Source organism: Lacerta agilis, chromosome 1 (assembly GCF_009819535.1).
Source record: "Lacerta agilis isolate rLacAgi1 chromosome 1, rLacAgi1.pri, whole genome shotgun sequence".
NCBI lineage: Eukaryota > Metazoa > Chordata > Lepidosauria > Squamata > Lacertidae > Lacerta > Lacerta agilis.
The window spans coordinates 56,086,570-56,108,971 of NC_046312.1; the positions used below are offsets into that span (position 1 = coordinate 56,086,570).

At 40.5% G+C, this 22,402-nt stretch overlaps 1 protein-coding gene across 9 annotated transcripts in view; it reads left to right on the forward strand.

The window, feature by feature from the left end:
* Positions 1 to 22,402, forward strand: part of SHANK2 (SH3 and multiple ankyrin repeat domains 2) — a 315,835-nt gene that overhangs the window by 120,420 nt on the left and 173,013 nt on the right. For all 9 annotated transcript variants that reach the window (XM_033150235.1, XM_033150297.1, XM_033150242.1 and 6 more), the window contains 3 exons: positions 592 to 901; positions 6,201 to 6,370; positions 12,986 to 13,099. In XM_033150235.1, coding sequence (XP_033006126.1) covers positions 592 to 901; positions 6,201 to 6,370; positions 12,986 to 13,099 — 594 coding nt within the window. The remainder of the gene's footprint in view (positions 1 to 591; positions 902 to 6,200; positions 6,371 to 12,985; positions 13,100 to 22,402) is intronic.

Here is a 22,402-nt window from a genome sequence, read left to right on the forward strand (position 1 = left end):
TATATGATTGCCTTTTGGAGCTATTGCCCTGGGAAAAGTCAGTTTCCTTGGGTTTTCACATGTTTAGGGTAATGTAAATCTATGAAATTGTGCTACAGAGTAGAAAGGAAGGAAGGAAAAGAAGTTTTTAATTCTAGTATAAAAAAACCATTTTTGCCCATACCATACTGAGAGCCATTCCGCTTCTTTTCTTTCTTTTTTTAATGAGACTGTCCACATATGTTGGTGAAAGCTAATAGTTGCCTACCATTCATAAATCAAGAGACTGCCAGCAGCCATTGCTGAACACCATTCTCCAATCTTGCACTCTTACAGTGAGATAAAATCTGGAACTTTCAGTAATATAGAGCTTATTAATTCTAGTTTTTAAAAGGTGATTTCCTATGAAAATTATCTTTAATTTTAATTGCAGTTTAAATATAATGGTAGTGCTCATCTTTATTAGACAATCAGCCAAGGCAGAGGTCTCTTTTTTATGTATTAAGAATTGAAAGTATATAGTACTGATTAAGGGAAAGTGGGTGGGTGGTCTGATGCATGTGCCTAAAATCAGAAGTACCATTTTGCATTCTTTCTCCTTTCTTAATACAGTGCCATTTAGAGAGGCTCCTACCTACTCAAACAGAAGACGGAGGCCCCAGAGCACCTTGACAGCACCTCGCGTCTTGCTTCGGTCAAATAGTGATAACAATCTGAACGTCAACATTCCTGATTGGTCAGCCTCTTCCTTAGCTTCTTCACACCGTAGCCTTTCGCCTAACCTACTCCAACAGATGCAGAATAATCCTAATGGAACTGTGAAAACTGTTGGGAGCTACACGCCATCTTCTCGAAGCCGCTCACCATCATTAAATAGGTTAGGAGGAGAAGATGCAAAGCGGCAGCAACATCGGCACATTAGGTGACTTTTCAATATTCCATTTTTTAAATGTTGACTTTGTGATTTTTCTTTAAAATAGCACAGTTGGTCATTTCCTGCTCTTCCTCACCCCCTGCTCTTCCTCGTCCTTGGTCCCTTCTTTCTCCCTACCACAATCCATCACCCCAAATTAAGTTGGAAAAGGGGGGGGGGGGAGAGGAAAGAAATTTTACCGTGGTTGTTAGCAGAGACACTGCAGCGTGGTGGGGGAGATGGAACAAGGTGGTGTCAGATGTTTGCTGACAACTCCTTTCTTATGTTACATGCAGCAGCTGATTTCCAGTTTTGTAAAATTACCTTTCTGGCCACTATGATTTGCAGCTTTGGTACCATTTCCCTAAGCCTGGGCATGTACCAATTGTGCTGCATGCAGCTCCTTAAACATGTGATTTACTCAATATCCTGTGGATTCTTCCCTCAACTCACCTTATTTTTGTTTTCTGGGAAATGGTAGAAAAACGTTGAGCATGCTTGCCTGCTGCTGAATAAAGAAAAGAACATTCAAGACTTGAAAAGGCAGAGGGAGGGCTCTCTTGAGATAATAGAGGCTTTTGAGCCCCAACTATACTGGATGCTCAGAAGTGTCATTTCCTGCCAGGGAGCAAGGGATTTGTAGTTTTCTCCAATTCTCAGGTTGAATCCAGTTTAAGGAGAGGCCAGAAATGTGTTGTTTCTAGTAAGCTGTCTCTGATGCTGATTACGCCCGAATGCTGATTGAAATCAAACTGTGCAGGAGCAAAGGAGCAGATCAAGCCACACTGTAAAGGGAAATTATTCACCTGATGTTATGTTGACATAAACAGATTGACAGGTGGGAAGCCTCACATATCTGTCAGAGAGCCTGGTGCGGGGAGAGGGGTGGACAGTAGCGGAGAAAGCCTCTCCGGCACCCACAGGGGTGGGGCGAACCACCTGGCGGCGCACAGACAGCGCCCATACGGACAGCGCTCAAGCAGCGCCCATACGGACAGTGCCTGCACGATGCCCATACTGATGGCGTGTGAGCGCCATCGGCCACCCTACACCTGGGGAGGAGGCAGCAGGCCATTTTGTCACTCCAGGGTGGCACCCAGGGCGGACCGCACCCTCGCACACCCCTTTGTATGCCCCTGGGGGTGGGGACATTAGAATCTGCTCCATTGGGTGGATCCAGTTCCCCACATTTGCTCTAGGGCCTGGAAATGTCCCCAGCTGTTGCCATTATGATACACTGGTACCTTGGGTTAAGAACTTAATTTGTTCTGGAGGTCCGTTCTTAACCTGAAACTGTTCTTAACCTGAGGTACCACTTTAGCTAATGGGGCCTCCTGCTGCTGCTGCGCCACCGACGCGTAAATTCTGTTCTAATCCTGAAGCAAAGTTCTTAACCCGAGGTACTATTTCTGGGTTAGCGGAGTCTGTAACCTGAGGTACCACTGTAGTTCCCTCTGCTAGTGGTGAGTTTCTACACTTCATTTGCTCTTCTGTCTGAATCCAGAAAATACTGCCAAGGAACCATAGGACCTGCAGATGAAAGACCAGCTGGAGCTCGAGCTGGTGTAGGAACTGAGTAAGGGAATGCTTGAGCTAAGTGAGACAGCTTTAGATAGCTAAGCAAGTGAGCTGGACATTAAGAAGAAAATACCTCATTTTGCGGATAAGGCAATCAAGAGGATGGTTAGGGGTTCAGCTGCAGGCACTTATATTTATTCATTTAATTAATAATTTAATTCATAAAATTGACATACCACTCAAAGTGGTTTACAAAACAAATGGAACAAAAATAATAATCAGAAAACAAAAAATCAGTCATTTAAAACATCCCAGAATAATTAAAATCTACAATAAGCTAAAAACAGATTAAAGCACATGTCATTGTTTTACATATCTGGGTGGACTTGTCTAAACAAATCTTTGCTCTTGGAGGCAAAGGTATTTCAAAATCTGGATCCATATACAGAAATAGAATGAGGTTTGCCTCAATGTTTGCTTCATGATTATGGGTTTGCAGTCCATAATCAGAGGCTGTCTGGATCCCCAGGTAAACCTATCCCAGCTTCCCCTTACATGCTTGTGCCGAGGAGCTAATGAATATCTTCTTAGGATGTGGCATACGAGGTGTTGCACTAGCATATCACCATGAAGCATTTTTCTGGTATGTCACAACTGTGTATGTTTGCATAGAATTGACATTCAAGATAATTATTTCTACCTAAATGCTAAGTCGTAAACACAGATAGTGCATATGTTCTGCGATGAAAGGAGGATAATTTTTCATTATGTCCCAGTCTTTATCGTATATGAAGCCATTTGAAGAGAACACATGCCACTGGGATCAGGCTTCAGAACTACATCCTTGTAAATTTGCCAAGAGCGACTGTTAAGTTGACAGCTGCTTGAGCAGGAACTATATCATGTGGCTAATTCTTTCAACAGTGTGCTTTCCCCCATCCCCCCACTTAACTGCAGGGATAATATCCAGGATCCTATTTTGAATTCACTGTCCAATTAATCCCAAATCATCACAGTGCTCTGCTCTAATCAGTTATTTCAATCCAGTCATTCTATAACAAGTACATTTTCCATTTCACTCTGGCCCACAGGAATTCCAAGATTGTTTCGCTCTGCATTTGTACCTCACCTTTCAATACTCTTTGAATCTTTGGTTGTCGGTTTTTATTGTAATCTCTGAAAGTTCACATATACAGTCAGACATCTTCCAGGAACACTCCTTTACTTAAGCACAAATTTACTTATGCAAAATATTCATTGGTTGAATGTTGTGCTTAGGCACCTTACATCTTTCAGTGGGAATTCTCTGTGAGTTGCATATTGAATTCATGTGAACACTTTAAACATTGCATCCTGTGTCAAGTATAATTACAACAAATAAACAGTGATAATTTATCAGGATGATGGGCCCAAACGTTGTTCTAAATTTGTTCAGTCTCTAGATGCATTATATAATGACTACACATAAATGCCAGTTGTTAGGCAATGTAATTAGAATATTCCAAATACCGACACCTGCTGTTTTCCAGTATGTAATTGAAGTCAGGCATTAGGAAAGTGTGTACTGGAACCCACATTTTTAATTATTATTTAAAAAAGAAACTGCATAATCTAGGAAGTTAGATTACCTGATAAAATATTGCACTGGCAATTACGATAAGTAAAATTTGATAGAAATGTTAAATTCAGTAGTGTTTAAAAATGTACAGTGTGTATACTTGCCTAATGTTATGGTTTGAAAGTTATGATGCCTTAAGCACTTTCAAATTCAGATTCTGAGACCCCTTGCTTCCTGAAGAATCACTCTCATATTCCCAACCTTTCTGTGTAACCTGTTTCAATGGGGGCAAACTGATGGTTGCATACAAATGTATGTAATGGAGCTCCAACATTTTAGAATGAAAAGCAGGAGGCTGCAGTTTTGAGTGTAGGTGTGGTGGTGATTGAGAGGATAAAGGTGTTTAGGCCTTTCCCCAATTGTCCTTTTTCACTCAATATTGTTCCACATCTGTAGGTACATATCTGGAATTGCATGGAAGTTAACAGAGATTGAGCACAAAAACAGCCAGTGGGGAATGTGTTAAGCACCCCTAGCCTGTTCCTTCTCCATTCAAAGGCCACATTAAGCTGAGATATGAACAAGTTTCATGTACTGTAACACAGTCACTTTGGACCTTGCTTCATGTGAGCACAAAAAAGAAGCCTGGAAGCAGTTAACTATAGCTTCCTGTTATATCTGAAATGAGAAATTCATGTGCTCCATACAGTGGTACCTTGCTTCTTGAACTTAATCTGTTCTGGGAGTCCATTCGATGCCCAAAACCATTCAAAAACCAAGGTGCGGCTTCCAATTGGCCGCAGGACTCACATAGCTGTCAACCTTTTCCTTTTTTTGCAGGAAATTCCATTATTATAGCATTGGGAAACAGGAGGGAGGGTTGACAGCTATGTGCAGGAGCTTCCTGCACTCAAGTGGAAACCGTGTCGGATGTTCGGCTTCCAAAAAATGTTTGCAAACCGGAACACTTACTTCTGGGTTTGCGCCGTTTGGGAGCTGATTTGTTTGGGAGCCAAGCTATTTCAGTACTGAAGTACCACTGTATATTTAAAGCACCTCCCACAAAGAATCCCGAGAAAAGTAGTTTGGAAATTGTAGTGCTGACAATTGTAGCTCACCCTTCACCCTCCTGAGAAAAACCCCACCCCACCCCACCCTCCCACTATATATAAAGGTCTGTGTGTCTGAAGAAGTGTACATGCACATGAAAGCTTATACCCAGAACAAACTTAATTGGTCTCTAAGGTGCTACTGGACAATTATTATTATTTTTATTTTGACTGTGTCAGACCAACATGGCTACCTACCTGAATTGTAGCTCTGTGAGGGCTAAACTACAGTCGCCCCTTTTTGTAGGGTGTGTATGTGCTTTCAATGTATGGTTTGTTTGGAAGTTTATTGATTTGGACACAATACAAATATATGGTTAACTGTGGCTTCCTGCTTTGTTTTGCTGCTCATGCAAATAGATAACTGTTGCATGAAACTTGTTTATAAACTTATTTATACCTCTGCTTATTAAGTCAAGATTTGATCATCTTAGTGTAACTTCCCAAAGTGCTTTTAATTTATAAAAAGAAATGGCAGGGCTTCATTATAAACCGTTGCTTGTAATATGTAACTTGCCATTACAATTTCCCTAAATCAGTGAAAACAGTTGAACTTCTTCCCAGTTAAATATATTTAGGATTAATGTATGCATTTAAAGCCTCCCCCACCCCCACAGCATAGAGTTGAATTATAGAAGTCATTATGGCCAATAATGTTGCTGGCACAAAAAAAAATAATTCAAGATGAATGAATGTTAATGTTAGTCTGGATATTCAGCTTTGGCTTTCTTCTACAACGTTGCCTCCTACTGTATTTCTGACGCAGGCTTAACCATTAAGTGCTACACCCAGCTACACCTCTCTCTTGCTCTGTCTCATTTTGTTTAACCAGTGGATTGGAAACCTGGAGTCAGTTATTGCCTTTTTTGTGTCCACAGTGAAAACAGTTATTATAATTAACCGACCTTTTCCACATAGAAAGGATTGTCTAGACTACCAGGCAGCCGGTGCTAAGCGAGGTTCAGCAATCTGATATGTTTTTCCTGATGAAATGGGGAGTAGTAGAACCATGTAGTAGAACACTTGAGCACCTTGGAGAATAGTCGGGAAATAAATGCAATCAATCAATCAATCAATCAATCAATAAGGTAAACTAACGTTGTTCATTTTGCTCTCTTTCCAGTGCCAGTTATAACCCCAGTGCCAACAAGGATACTATATCTGCCTTGGATTATCAGGGTCCAAAACGTAAACTTTACAGTGCTGTACCTGGAAGACTATTTATTGTCGTGAAACCATATCAACCTCAAGGAGAAGGGGAGATTCATTTGCACAAAGGGGACAGGGTGAAAGGTCAGTCTGTTCCCTTTAAATGTTTCTAAATGATCAGATCAGCTTTCCCCTTTAGTTGAAGCCAGGAGACGAACATACAGATTTGTTGATTGAGTCCCAGTTCTAAATGACAAATATTCAGTCCCAGTTTAGGCCATGCACACTTCAATAATTGGTTTTATACTCCCTACACATATTTGAACTGGCACCCATCAGACTAATAAGCATGTTTCAACAATGACAAGTTGGGGGCCATGCAGCAATTGGCTGGATCTAAAACACTCCAAAGCAGGCCTTCAATTAAACAATGGATAGGCAATTGCAAATGTGTAATTTTTGTAATTTATGCACAAAGAGGCAGTTTAAAATAATTTAAAGGGGGAGGAATCTCAGTAACATATTTGAGGCTCACATTGGGGAGGGTGACTTTCATTGATCTGTCCTTTCCCCATATGGGTGTCTGCAGAGGAACTTAGTGAAAATCCTGTGGTAAGACGAGGTTTGGTTTAGTATGTTGTCCAAACTGAGTCGTGGTTAAGATCTAACCTCAGCCAAGGCCCCCCCCCCCCAAAAAAACACCACACCAATATAACTGTTAAAAAGACCATGGGAGAAAAGCAATACAGCTTTGAGCTCCACTCTGAGAGCTTGCCATGCTCTCACAGACACGCTAATCCAAAATTTTGCTCAGCATGTCGTGCTATCCAAGCCATTGTAAAACTTGAAGGATGGCCAGCTAATCTTAATCTCTAATAATCACAGTAGAGGCAGAAGGAAAAGACCTATATTAACAGAAGAAAGCTTGATTAAAGCTGCTTGTAAACAGATTGAACTAATAGGTTATAGCCCAGGCACCCCCACACTTGGCCCTCCAGATGTTTTGGGACTACAATTCCCATTATCACTGACCACTGGTCCTGTTAGCTAGGGATGGTGGGAGTTGTAGTCCCAAAACTTCTGGAGGGCTGAGTTTGGGGATGCCTGTTCTAGCCAAATGTAGAGAGTTTCTGAATCTGTAATGGGATACACACAACATGGCAGTGAAAATGTGTGGCTGTTAAGATCCACATTTCAAAGTCTGTATGAAAAGGTATGTGTTGAGTTACCTGGGAGTCACATGATATCTTGGTTGCTCAGGAACAAGCCGGACAGAACAAGCTGAATTCAGCAGCAATTCAGAAACATTATTATAATGCTAAAAGAACAGGAAAATGCAGGAAAAGCAACTACTGCTCCTAAAGAATCAAAAGCAACTATGATTCCCCTCTGCAATTGCATCTCCTAATTGAGTGTGTTTTCAGGGAGTGCAGAGGGGGCTGCAGAGAGAGGCAAGAGATGAGAATGTCCCTTTCTCATCTAAGTAAAGGAATCATTACCATGGGTTTGTGTGCTAGTATTGATGTGGTTTGATTCTGTTCATGGTTTGTCTGATTCTGATATACTATTGTGGCAGAGTTGAGGGACAGCTGAGGCTTCTTTGCTCACCTCTGAGTTCAGGGAGTAAGTTCCTACTCAAACTACCTGTGAAATTGCCGTAATGGCTATGTTGGCATCGTAGCTGAAAGCAGTATTTGGGGGGAGTATAGGATTTGGTGTAATGCCATTCCCCTCCCTCCTCTGGCCCTATACAGGTACTATTCCCTGTCATTGTCCTCTCCCTCCCCATTTTGGTAGCAGAAGAGAAATTGGGAAATTTCTCTCATCACTACTAGGATATATCCCTTATATTTGGCCACTTTTATCTTCCTTTCTAGTAGCACCTTAGAGACCAACTGAGTTTGTTCCTGGTATGAGCTTTCGTGTGCATGCACACGAAAGCTCATACCAGGAACAAACTCAGTTGTTCTCTAAGGTGCTACTAGAAATAATTTTCGATTTTGTTTTGACTATGGCAGACCAACACGGCTACCCACCTGTAACTTTATCTTCCTTGGTCAAGATGTGACTGGAGATAGGTTTTCTCCATCATATCCTAACACCTAACAGCTGGTTTATCTTGACCAAAGGATTGGAGAACTCATAAAAATAAAAAAGGAGGACTTTCAATTAGTGCTTCACTATTATAAAGTTTTATCAGAAACCCCATTAAATAGCATAAAGTGTATCTTTCATAAACATTTTGGAATAATTGGGTGGTGGTTTTTCTTCATGACCAGTAGCTAAGGGATGCATAAATTGATACAATCAGATGATATGTGGTATAACAATTATTAAATGAAAGTTGAAAGTGGGTCAAGTTCAGGTAGATTTAAAAATACATGTGAATTATTGTATTAATAGAGTATCATGTAATGTAGTTAAAAATAACGCTTAGTTTTGTCCATTAGTCATGCACACTGACATCATTTTGTGTCTACCACTCTTGATATTAAGAAAACCACAGCTAACTTTTAAAAATAAACGTGATATTTTGTTTTGGTCTCCCCCTCCCCCAAAAAAGCAACAGTCATGATCAAGGCTCAAAAAGTTCTAACTGGTCTATTTGTTTCAACCACTGCTGCATCTTACCTTCAGTGGGGGGTTTTTAAACCACATAACACTGGTTACAAATTAGAACTATCAAATGGTAGTTTGCAAGACAGGTCTGAGGTATGCATAGTGAGCAGCTAGAATGTTTTGTCAGGTGTTCCCATAAAATATTCTTATATATTTTCTTTGTCTACTATCTTAGATACCCCTCATATAATAAGGTGAATTCAAATATACAGCAATATTTTAACTGCTTAACAGTTAATAGTAGATAACTGCATGGCATGCTGGTCATCTGTATCTTCTAAGGGCTCATCCAATTTCACTTGACCCATATTTCAATCTTATATTATACTGATTAAGTCCTCCAGGTCTTGAGAGCTTTTCTGGTTGTTCCAGTCTTACCCGCTGAATTGAAGCTAGGCACAGCCACAGAACGAGAAAACCTCTTGGTCATGGGGGAATTCATTGGCACATAATAACAGGTCACCAAAATTGTGGATGGACCCCAACTACTTGGTTAAAACCACTGTTACCAAGTGGATTTAGTGATGTCAGTGAATTTTGAAATCAGCTTCATAAACCAGTTTATTTACATTTGGAATCAAACACTTTTTGAATTTTGGATCAATCTGTTCCAAACTTTTCCCATCTTCTTCCTTTCCACCAAATTTGCTTTCTATGGTAGCAACCAGCTTTAAAGCAGCAACTGTATATCTCCTGGTTATTTGAATACAGCTTCATTCACCATGCATCTAAAAATGAGAACATAATTAGGATTGTCATGTATGTAAATTTTAAAAATTATAATGGGACTCTGGGATTCCATAAAGTGAGTGTTTCTTAACTGTTAATGGGGTTTATTTAAGTGAATCAGAAATCTTACTCTTAAAATACCATATTGACCTGAATATAAGCCTCACTCTTTTTCCAAATTCTGATGTGCGGCTTAAATTTGCGACCTTACGAAAACTAGCTTTTACAACATTGCTGCTGAAACAGACATACAGTAAAACGGAAAGGGCATGAGTGCCTGCAGAATTTTAAGGGAGCAGCTTATATTTGGGTATTGTCTTTTTTTTCTCCCCCCCCTTGAATTTTAAAGGTGTGGCTTATATTCAGCTAATCTTGTAAAAAAGATATAATAATAATAATAATAATAATAATAATAATAATAATAATAAATCTTTAATACGGTCAAAGACCAGCAAGAAAAGATAGGTAGATAAGACAGAAGCCTCTTCACACTTTCAAGTTATGAAAGTTGATCACAAGGACGGTCTATGTGATTAAGTGAAAGCAGGAATACATTGCTGGCCCTGCTCCTAATTTTATGATTTGATTATTTAATTTCTTAATTAAATATATTAAAATATATCTAAGCGGTGTACAGAAAGCTGAAGCAACAACAGACAACAAACAAAATATTACAAAAATACACAGTTATGGGGTCCAAAGAAATTCTAAGCTCACCTAGAAAAAGGTCTCACAATGAGAAGAGATCCTGGAAACAGCAGACACCATCCTAGTTCAGGGGTCACTAAACTTTTTCAGCAGGGGGCCGGTCCACTGTCCCTCAGACATTGTGGGGGGCCAGACTATATTTTGAAAAAAATATGAATGAATTCCTATGCCCCACAATTAACCCAGAGATGCATTTTAAATAAAAGCCCACATTCTGTTGTTGTTCAGTCGTTCAGTCGTGTCCGACTCTTCGTGACCCCATGGACCAGAGCACGCCAGGCATGCCTATCTTTCACTGCCTCTCGCAGTTTGGCCAAACTCATGCCAGTCGCTTCGAGAACACTGTCCAACATTCTACTCATGTAAAAACTCCAGGCAGGCCCCACAAATAACCCAGAGATGCATTTTAAATAAAAGGACACATTCTACTCATGTAAAAACACGCTGATTCCCGGACCATCCGTGGACCGGATTTAGAAGGCGATTGGGCCCCCGGGCTTTAGTTTGGGGAACCCTGTCCTAGTCTCTCTAGACTTGCTTAAAATGGATGGTACTTCAGGTTGCCCACAACTGTGTCCCATTCAGCTGCACTCTCCATACCAAGTTGCAGGTAGATCAGGTTTGTTGAGTTTTCCAGGGGGTAAAATTTTTTCAAAGGGCCTTGCTCCACTCACAGCTCTTTTTTCACCCTCTGTCCTGTCCTCTTCCTCCAGCTGCTTTTATGTGACTTCCCAGGGCCTGCTCCTAAACTCCCTGTATTCAGCATAGGAATCTGTCATGGGAGAGTCTAGATGTGTAGACTTCTCCATGCATAGGCTTCCATATGAGCTGGAACCCTGCATGATTGGGGTTAAAGCACAGTAGAGAGATCTGTCCATATTGGCTTTCCCTATGCAGATGTCCACAGGCAGCACATGGATATTGGGATGGGCTCAGGGAAGTCCCAGAACATTGAGACCAGGGACAGCAGCCTTACACTTAGGATCTAAGTAGACATGACAGCAGAAACCATGATGGAATCTCCCTTCTCTTTTAATTTCTAGCAGCTCTCTCTGTGTACATGCATGCAAGAGAGATTCAGATCAGGACTACACTGCAGAGGCAGAACCATTTCGCCAAGTGCTGTTTTCCTGATGACAATTACCTCCACCCCCCAAAGCTGTTATTTTCCTTGTTAAGAGACACTTACATACTGCGTGTTGCAGGGGACTGACTTGAGAACATTTCGTAGCTTTAGAAGAGCTTGTTTTAATTCATCTTTTTAAAAAACTCCTTAGCAATGGCAAGGTTTTTTCTACACCTTTCTGCATCTCTCAGTTTCACAGTTCCTGCCAAGTCATAGGATCAATTTCCAACTTAACACCTATGCACACTTGAGCTTTAGTCTTTTAAAAGGCGATGCACTCTGCTTTGCCATTTTCCTCTGTGAGAATCAGCAAAATGCTCTAAAACGTTTTATATCTGTGTATACAAGTTACCAGTATGTGATTATCCATCAACCCAAGCTTACATTCACACAAACATGGGTGGGTGGGTGTGGAATGCCATTTCTGAGCTATTGGGGGGGGGGATTGGCAAAAGCTGGGCTACCATATGTCCGGATTTTTCCAGACATTTGACTGATTTCCGCCCGGACGCTGCCGCCGTCTGCGGTATTCCGTATATGTCAGGGAAATTCTGGATGCATGGCAACCCTACACAAACAGAGATGGATTCCAAGTCTTCAGCATTAACTAATTAATGTCGTACTAATTAAAAGTATTATTAAATCTGCAAGTAATGAAGCTTGCAACTCTGTTTATGACATGCTCAGAATCCATAGGCCACAATTCATATAGTACATAACTTTGGAGTAGTTTCTCTGGTGTCTCTGAAATATTTCTTCTTACTTTATTGAAGATACAAGTTTGTCTTGACTAGGAGTTCCCACCCCAAAGAAATTAGTATAGCCCAGGGGTCAGCAAAGTTTTTCAGCAAGGGGCTGGTCCACTGTCCCTCAGACCTTGTGGGGGGCCGGACTAATTTTTTTTGGGGGGATGAACAAATTCCTATGCCCCACAAATAACCCAGAGATGCATTTTAAATAAAAGCACACATTCTACTCCTGTAAAAACATGCTGATTCCCGGACTGTCCACAGGCCAGATTTAGAAGATGATTGGGCCGGATCCGGTCCCCGGGCATTTGTTTGCCTACCCATGGTATAGCTTAACCCTCAAGAAAGGAGTAACTGTAAGTTTCTTCCAGATCTATTGTGCATTAACTGATTTTCTGGATTCCATCTTCAGGATTCACTGAAGAGTCGGAATGTACTGTTTTTCCTTAGCAGAATATTGAGTACTGTTCATTTTGGGGAAATGCTTAGGCTATGAGGTTGCTCAGAAGCTCGTTCTGCACCACTTTAGAGTTCTTTTCATGTTACCTGCTAACAGTTGCCCCGTGTGCCAGTTCTTAATCAGATGCGGTTTTCTTTAGTTCAGACTGAATATTATACATTTTTACAACTGCTAATCATGTTCTGTTAAGTTTTTATTCCAACACAGACAGTGGGAATCATAGGTTCCATAGGTGCAATTGAATGTGGTCTACTTCATTGTTAAATGGGACATTGCATTTAAGCTTGTAAGTTACCCTTTAAGTTTGTATATAAAATAAACGTATGCAGAAGTAAACAACTAATGGCATTTTCCTATTTTATGCCTAGTTTTGAGCATTGGCGAGGGTGGATTCTGGGAAGGCACCACTCGAGGTCATGTTGGATGGTTTCCTGCAGAATGTGTTGAGGAAGTGCAGTGTAAACCAAATGAAAGCAAACCAGGTAAGATGGTGATATTCAATTGTAACCCATATCAAATGATATAAAATACCTATTATTTTTCCATGTTCATCCCCCCCCCCAATAATTAATTGAAGATAAGAGTTTGTCTCAGACTGGTTGCTTAGCCCTCGGGGAAGGAATAGCTTTTTTTTTTTAAGGTAGATACAGCTATAAATTTGGGTTGTGCTCCCCCACCCCCCACCCCATGCTAATATATGAAAACAAAGGTTTGGTTAAACATCTACAACAGAAGTAATAAAATGTGTGATTTTTTTCTGTAGTATACAGGTAATACTCGTATGTATCTTTTGTTGGGTATTTGATACATGTGTTATGTAAAGGGTTCTGGCCAAATTGATGAACCTTTTGACCTATTGATTTAAATTGGAGAGAATTATGTAACTCTATAATTGCATCACTTTGGCTTTATTATGGCCAGTATAGTGATGTTAGTTGGTGTAGTGAAAATGAGCCTTAAACTGAGTTTGACATATTTACTTGCCTACAAATGACAGGGAATTTGGAATGCATCCTTGAATTTATCGAATTTTTCATAAGGCGTAAATGTTTTAATATTTTTTTAAAGTATTTTTTTTATTAGAGATTTTCTTGATTTACAAAGGTGCAGTTCTCTCGTATTTTTTCCATGTAACATTTTTACACATCAGTTTTGTTTGTTGGGACTTTAGGAAGAAAAGGGGGGAGGTGGGGGATGGGTGAGGTGGGGTGACAATGTTTCTATTTTACTTAATATATGTAGGGTTTGGTGTCAGCGTTGTTTGTGCAAGTTCTCTGTTGTTCGCTTGTGCTCCTTTGGTGGTGAGAGAGGTCAGGGTTGGTGTAGGGTGTGATTGTTCATTTGTGGTTGGCTGTTGCGGTCTTTGGTTTCCTGTGTGAGTGGGGTGGGTGAGTGTTTTTGAAAAGGTTAGCCATATAGATTTGTATGCTGTCAGTAGATTTTTGTCATTGTCTTGTTGGGCTGTGTGTGTGATGAAGGGGAGCCATACTGGGGTGAAGGCTTCTTCTTCTATTTGTCCCCGTGTTTTAATATTGTTAAAATGTTCTTCATTGCTGTTTGTTTTTGTTTTTAGGTTGTTGTTGTTTAAAAGATAATGCCCCTTGCCCTCCAAATATGTCACAGGTACTCTGCAATTAGGATTGTGCTTATTCTACATTTATATTTCCCACATACAGTCATACCTCGGGTTGCACTCGCTGCAGGTTGCGCATTTTCGGGATATAGACGCGCCGAACTCGAAAGTACTGGAATGGGTTACTTCCGCGTTTCAGCACTCGCGCATGCGCAGAAGTGCTAAATCACACTTTGTGCATGCGCAGAGGCGCCGAATCGTGACCTGCTTGTGCACAGACGCGCTGCTGCGGGTTGTGAATGCTGCGGGTTGTGAACGTGCCTCCCCCGTATGGATCACGTTCGCAACCTGAGCATCCACTGTATTGTAAATAATGGTATTTGGCTTTGCCACTTGTTCTAATGTTAAACAGAAGTAGTTGTTAGTGGATATAGGAATTAATATTTTTTTTATTTTAAAAAACAAATTGAGACTTGGAATAAGTCCTAAATGAGACAGAATTATGAAAAATGCGGATTAAATGTGGATTAAAAGTAGCCTATGATTAAAGTTAATCACATGGCTGTTATTTGTTTTCTGCTTTGGAAGAAAATGCAGGGTCAGGTAATTGTTTTCAACCAATCTGTCAGTATTACCTTGGACTAAATCTATTAACGAAACCTGGAAAATAAATTAGGAGGAACAGTGAAGGAACTAGTGATTAAATACCACCTTCTGGGGCTATTAAAAGGATGTCAGCTGAGAAGTGTCAAAAACCTCCATAAATTATGAGAATTCACACTATGGTCTCTGCAGTGTATAAAAGCTTCTACATGGTTTGAATGTACTCTGAGAGTTTCAGATAACATTACAGAATTCAGCATTTCTCTAGCACAATAGTTCATTATCTCACCTAGATCGTTATTTAAATGGAGCCCAGACTCTTTCCTTTAGAAAAATAATATTTCCTAGCTAAATGTGTGTAAATATCAAGTTACATATAAGGAGAAACATGGTGCAGGTCCTGATGTTACATAGCCCTCCAAGAGCTATGTGGATACAACACTGGTTTCCTAAGGTGTAGCCTTTCCCATCACTTCTTTTTGAACCTTAACTGAAATAGGACTTGGCTGAATGCCCAGATCCTTCCACAAACTGCTACTGGGATCCTCTAGAAAACTAGGTATTGTAGAGAAGGGGTCCAGTCTAGTCTTATTCTGTACATCTGTGTGAAGGGTTTTGGCTTTGGTATGAACTAATGTTCAGCCACATTGAATCTCCACATACAGGCTGGAGTGTGGTGCAGGCCAGACATGGGCTTTTTCACAGTAGTGAGAATTACAAATGGAACCTGTTGGGGCTATTGAAGTTCTTTTAAATTGCTACAAATGGTTCACGTCACCTGAGCAGAAATCTCCAAATTGCCATTTAAGCAAAATTAACAACACTAAGAAATGGACTGCAAAAAGATCAAACCTATCCATCCTTAAAGAAATCAGCCCTGAGTGCTCACTGGAAGGACAGATCCTGAAGTTGAGGCTCCGGTACTTTGGCCACCTCAAGAAGAGAAGACTCCGTGGAAAAGACCCTGATGTTGGGAAAGATGGAGGGCACAAGGAGAAGGGGACGACAGAGGATGAGATGGTTGGACAGTGTTCTTGAAGCGACTGGCATGAGTTTGGCCAAACTGCAGGAGGCAGTGGAGGATAAGGGTGCCTGGCATGCTCTGGTCCATGGGGTCACGAAGAGTCAGACACGACTGAACAACAACAAGAAGAAATCTGAAATAGTACTAGCAATGATAGAAACAGTTGTAAGATGTTTTCTTTAGTCACCTCTATTGTTTTTGAGGGAAATGTACTACATTGCTTTGGTTCAGTAAATTATCCCTCCTCCCATCCTACATAAATATTCTAGACTAACTTGTCATGCGCATACAGATGCATTATGTGTACAACCATTGCTTCAGCAGTAAATATCTTCCTTTGGGAGCAAGTGATGCTGTGTCATATGTTTTAGAATAGGATGAAACTATCCATACTTACAGACTTGTGATAAGCACCAGCCAAATAACATCTGTATGGTGCATAAGTAGACGCACTAAGGACCTGCATAAAACTTATTTTGTTGTGGCTATATACAGTCACCTAACTACATATATATTTCCATGTGGCCATAATTAATGCGTATGATTCATGCAACACTGTGAGCTTTGAGAACACAGTTATCCTAGAGCCACAAATATGGCACTTTGTTTAAGAGATTCAGCAACAAGCATTACAGATTTTCTTATACCTATCCCTCTGTACTCTTCACATCTGTAGACAATTTATTATTTCTACCCCGCCCATCTGGCTGGGTTTCCCCAGACACTCTGGGCCAGTGTTTTTCAACCACTGTTCCGCGGCACACTAGTGTGCCGCGAGATGTTGCCTGGTGTGCCATGGGAAAATTACTTTATATATAGTCAATATAGGCACAGAGTTAATTTTTTTCATGAAACAAGTGTGCCTTTGCCCAAAAAGGTTGAAAAACACTGCTCTGGGCGGCTCAGGGTTTACAGTTCTTAGTTAAATTGCTCTCTATAATCAAAGGGCATCTCGGATGAGTTATGCTTATATAGCATAATTGTAAAATAAATTACATCTGCCTTAAAAAACCCCCACAGAACTTAGAAATTCACATTGTTTGGTCTGCAACTGAATCTTGTTAATTCATTGTACCCCAGGGCTGTGTTCCCAGTGGCAATCCTGCTGCACATGAAGGTAGTCCTCTACCCTGTCTTCATATTCCAGTGGTTTTGCCAAGGAAGGATAGGAATGGGTAAGAAAAATTTCTCCCTTACCCTGGCAGACAGTGACTTCTCATTTTTTCCTTTCAGTTGAGTGCCAAAAGTCTAGATGGGAGATGCTAAACCCTACACTTGTGGCAGGGTAGGAATATAGACCTTCAAGAACCTTGTGCAGCCAAGGAAAATGCCATGTGGCACAGCACTGAAAAAGCAGGACCAGTAACTTCACTTTAGGGAAAGCATCTGGATGAACTTGGGAGTCTCATCCTGAAGCTTTCCACACTAAGATGTTAAAGGTAAATTTTGATAAGTGACTAAAGTTTAGCTGAGAATCAGATGACAGATCAAACCTACCTGCCTTTGTTGGGATGATTTATAGCCCCTTGCACTAAGACATGGCTAATTAAGCCTGGGGGCTGCTGGGTAACAGAAACAATGCTGCACAAGAGTTGAATGACTCTGATAGTGGCACAAGAAACCATTTCCCGTCTGGAACTCTTCAGAGTAGTGTGTAACAGCTGTTCCACTGCAGTAGAGGAAAGTGTGCTCACTAGCTCCACGGGGGAAAAGGAATACAACAGTTGGGAGGTGTCCATCTAGATCAGGAAAATGTACAGGGAGACAGAATTTAGCTCCCCTCCCCAAACACCAAAATTAGCAAACCTTTGCAATTGCATTGTAGTAACTTACAAAAAAAAAAAAAGCTGGGAGATCAAATCACTTACTTCTCACATAATACTTTGGTCCTTCTATATCAGTTAAACAGAAATTTAAGAAGAAGAATATTTAGAACCAAGCCATAATATCTCAGAAGATTCTCCTCCCTCCGTGCCCTAGAAAAAGAGGGTCATTTATTCAAATACCGGTACCAATTGTGATGGCCACCATTTTTACCCCATGGCCTTGGGCCCAGGGCATGTTAGATCCAGGGCATTGTAGAGGATGCATATTAGTAGACAAACTGGCAATAGAAAATGTAGGTGTGTATAGGATTTCAGTCTAAGTCTCCTTATTGTCTTTAAGGCATTCAGGGGCACCAGCTGCTGTTCCCTGTTTAAGTGCCCTCTCCAATTTTCCAAAATGCTGTACATTAGCAGCCTGTGCATTACATAGCAGCTATTCCTACACTTAAAGCAACAGAGTCCTTCTTAAATTTATTGTTTCACAAGATTTTGTAGGCCATAGTCTGCTGCATCAAATGTTTAGCAGGAGCAATTAGAAATGCATTCTTTCCCCTCAACAGTTCAGTTTTGTAGATGATCACTAGGTGGCATTGTTTATGTACAAAACAGAAGCATATCAATACTAGGTGGTTCCTCTTATAAGCATTCTTAGATTTTTTCCATGTATACATAAAAAGCAGTGGTAACTGATCTAAAATGTTTTAACAGAACTGAATTAGTCATTCTTTTTAAGTAAATGTTGGCAACTGGGGGTAGAGAGAGACAATGCTGTAATAATTGAAGCTGCATCTATATGGAGCTATGAAAATTGCTATGTTTTATATATATTTTTGTTCTCTAATGCAGAGTATCCTTAAGGTTTTTAGAGGCATATGGTTGTGAGAAAATATGGAACCAATAGCATAATTCTCACTGAAGCAACTGTACCACTTCAGGCTGTAGGTGGGACCCACATACAAGAATGTATCCCCCCCCCCCAAAAAAAACAAAATTCACACAGCACCTGCCCTGGATTCCAGTGAGTTTCTAGGCTGTATTGAAAGTGGTTTTTGATTTCTAAAACTCTGCAATGGACTAATACCTGAATATTTTCAGTATTGACCTTTTGCTTTGTTGAAATGTGCAGTAGAAATGTTGTAGCTGAGTACTCTTATTGTATGTTTACTATTGCATGCACAGACATACATCTACTGTTTAATTCTGTATGGGTTGGAGAACAAAGAAGGAGAGAGGAGCACATTGTTCCTTTGACTGATCTCTAGTAAGACCCAATCACTAAAAGTAAGAGAAATTTATACTTCTTTATGAACAAGGAAAGCAGGAGTTAGGGTGGTGGGTGGGTGGATTTTGAAGATGGAGCTTTGAGCACAACTCCCACCCACCCTTGTTAGCTCAAGTTCTTTACTAATTTTTTTGGAGCTATTCCTGGTATTCTTCTATTTAACATTTTGTGTGTTTTCTGGTTGTTAAAAAATACTTCAATAAGCATTTTGAATCACTGAAACATATTATTATAACTGATCATTAAAAAAAAACACTTGAAAAATCTGTATTCAGCTGAATCAGTTTAGTTTGCCCTTTGCTACAGCAGGCTGTGGGAACATAAGTATTTCTCCGTATTGTGTTGAGTAAATAGTTTCATAAGAATAGCTGAACAGAATGTATGGATTTTTTTGTTGGTGGTGGTTTTGCAGCATTGCATTTAATTTCGTATAAGATTAATGTACCCAGGTGTTTAAACATCCAAGTAGGTTTTGAACTGATCAGGAGAGCTGTGTCTTATTTATGGTTGCTTCCTTAGTGCTAGAACAGCCTTGGCATGTGGAAATAGAGCAAAGCTAAATAGAGCAATCTGCCCTGATTTCAAAGCATTCCTCTAATTTATAAGTGTGATTGAACTAATGTTGAAATAAATTGCTTCATCTATTTTCCCCCATGCGCCCTCTCGCTCTCTGTTTTACACACACCCATCGTGTTTTGGGAGCAGGGATTTAGGCTACCAACTTTGAGAAGGGCAGGTTCCGGATAATTGCTGGTTGTATAAACTGTTGTCTTTCTGCTCTGATTAGACAAGGGAGAAGAGACCTTTTAAAAGCCAGTCACTACAGTGACAAACCCAGTCATTAAACCCAGAGAATGCTGCCAGGAATCTTGAAGCCTTGGGAAAAGACATCTCATAGCAACTCAGTCTAGGGCTTGGGTCAACCAAAGGTCAATGAAGTCATCAATAGCCAAGCTATTGGCACCAACTCTTAGCTACTATTAGCTACTCCAGGGCATTTCAGAAGCCAACTGGATTCAGCTGCATTCACCACTTGCTTCTGGAGGTTTATCTTAAGTAGACCCCTCTCCCTTCTCTGTGAAGGTTTTCGTCTTAGTTATAATATAACAATAACCTGTTCCTTTAGCAGGTGATGACCATTCCTTGGTAAGATATGTGAAAGAACAGACAACATTTTTAGGTGAAAGTGGCCATTCTGAAAGCTGTTCATTCCAAACATATCTGGTCTCTCCCTGGTCAAGCTGTGAGGGTCAAACTTCTTGTGATGTTAATGACATGTTCAACTCAGCTGCTTTTATTCTGAAGAAAAAAGCAGGCAATGTGAAATATGTTCCTGATCCAAATAAGAATGATCCTAAGCTTCTTTCTAAGTCTTGAAGTCCTGTTGAACTTAATGGACTGATGAAGAAATAGGTTAAGGAAGATGCCTTGTGTCAGGCTCCCCAGTGAAATGTAGAAGTTCCCCTTGCACCTTTAAATCTGCCACTGAATTGGGAAATGCTTTCCTGCTCAAAATCACCCCCTCCCAGCTGCTTTTTTGCCTCAAGGTTTTCCTTATTTTTTGTTTGGGGATTTTGTTTCCTTTGTTCTTTTGTTTTGCCTTCCTCTTACTGTTTCTAGATGTCCCTTCTCTGCTCTGCTAGTGCAGCCTGCCGGTCTCACTTCATGCCCTTTCCTCTCCCACTCAACAACTCCCCCTCCCATACTGTTATCCCACCACCTGGTTCGCGCACACACGTGCACACACACAGCACCTTCTTGTCAGGCACAATGAAGCTGCCTCAGCGCCATTGGATTATCTCCTCATGGGTGGGGATGGTGGCCAGTGAACCTTCATCTGTGGCCTTTGGCTGTAGCATCTGCACAGTGGCATGCAAGGCAAAGGAAATGCTTGCCTCAACTATAGTGTGTGTGTGTGTGTGTGTAAAGGTTGCAGGGACAAATTGTGGAGAAAGGACCTATTGAAGGACCCTCCACCCAAAGGCTGCTTCAGATGGGAGGCATAAGGGAAACTCATAGAGCAAAACTCCTGCAGTTTTTCAGGTTTCCAGAATTGAAAACTGATTTTAAGACAGAAATGGGCACTATATTTTGCTTGATTTTCAGAAGTGACTTTTATATCACATGAAAGCTCAAATATAATGCAGAAATTAGCAGTTCGGGAAACTTTGGGAAAACTGAAATAACTGTGTGAATGCAGCCTTAATCTTTTTAAGTATGCAGATAGTGACAGGTGTGAGCTGCAGTTGCACCTTCTGATTCCCTGTGCTCTCAGTGAATTGGGTCCAGAGGGAGAGGACAAATGAACAGTGCCTGGTGAAAAGGAGTGGGCCCCACTGAGTGTATCCTTCCCAAGGGCCCTACAAAACCTGGAAAATCCACTTGTTACAGCACTTGAAAACCCCCACTATTTTCATGGTTTCTGAGGGCAAAGATCTCTGTCTTCCTATAGACTGAAGCATTTGGGCTGCTACTTGATTCACAGTCAGTTGCAGAGCTGACTAGATTCCAAAACTTCTCAAAGGTACAGCCATTAATCTTCTGCATGGCTCACCTGTAGGTAGGCTGATGTGAACTGCATGTTGACTTGGGGAGTGGATACAGGTGCATCTAATTTGTTGCTGTCAGAATAGCACAATCTTGAGAAGGTTAGTGCAGCAGACAAATTGTTGCATCTGCAATACGTATTATATCTGCAATTCATGCAAAGAGATATTTTATTTCTTATTGGTGGTCTTGGCTCTTTGTGGCATTATTATGAAATGTTTTCAATGCATCTGTGATTGGAAGACATGTAACACTAACCATGGGAGCATTGCAACTTCTCATATTCATTTATTTATTCATTTATGCATGCCACGCCCTTTTCCCTACGTAACTCAAAGACAGCTTACAGATAAAAACAAGAATCGCTAAAAACAAAGGGGGAAATTAGGAAAAAACAATTATGAAAAATCAATTAAACATCAATAGAATTAAAACTATATCCACATATAAACTCTGTTTAAAACATACAAATTATTACAATAAAAACAGCATGGCACCAGCCCTTTCATTAAACACAGTCAATTCCTCAAAGCCTGTTGAAACAAAAAAGTATTCACTTGCTTTTAGTCAATAGCCTAGTATGTGGGTGGATGTGACTGCCTTGATAGTAGTGATCCTTAGCAAGATGGTACAGGAATCACTTGCCACATGTATACTTTTGACAAGTGAAAAATGTGTGTTCTGCCTCAGAGGACAGTTAGGTTGTATGCACACAAAACTGAGGTGATAATGGCCCTGTATGATCTGTCTTGGAGTAGAGGAAAGGCATCTGTTGTGAGTGGTTTGCCTGAGGACAGAATAATTTCACATTCAGAAACATGGGAGGTGGGGGAGTTTCATCTGATAGAGCAAGTTATTTGTATTCAGGCTGTGTTGGGTACAACAAGGTGATGTGGTGCTTCATTTGTGAATCAAAATAGAATCATCAAC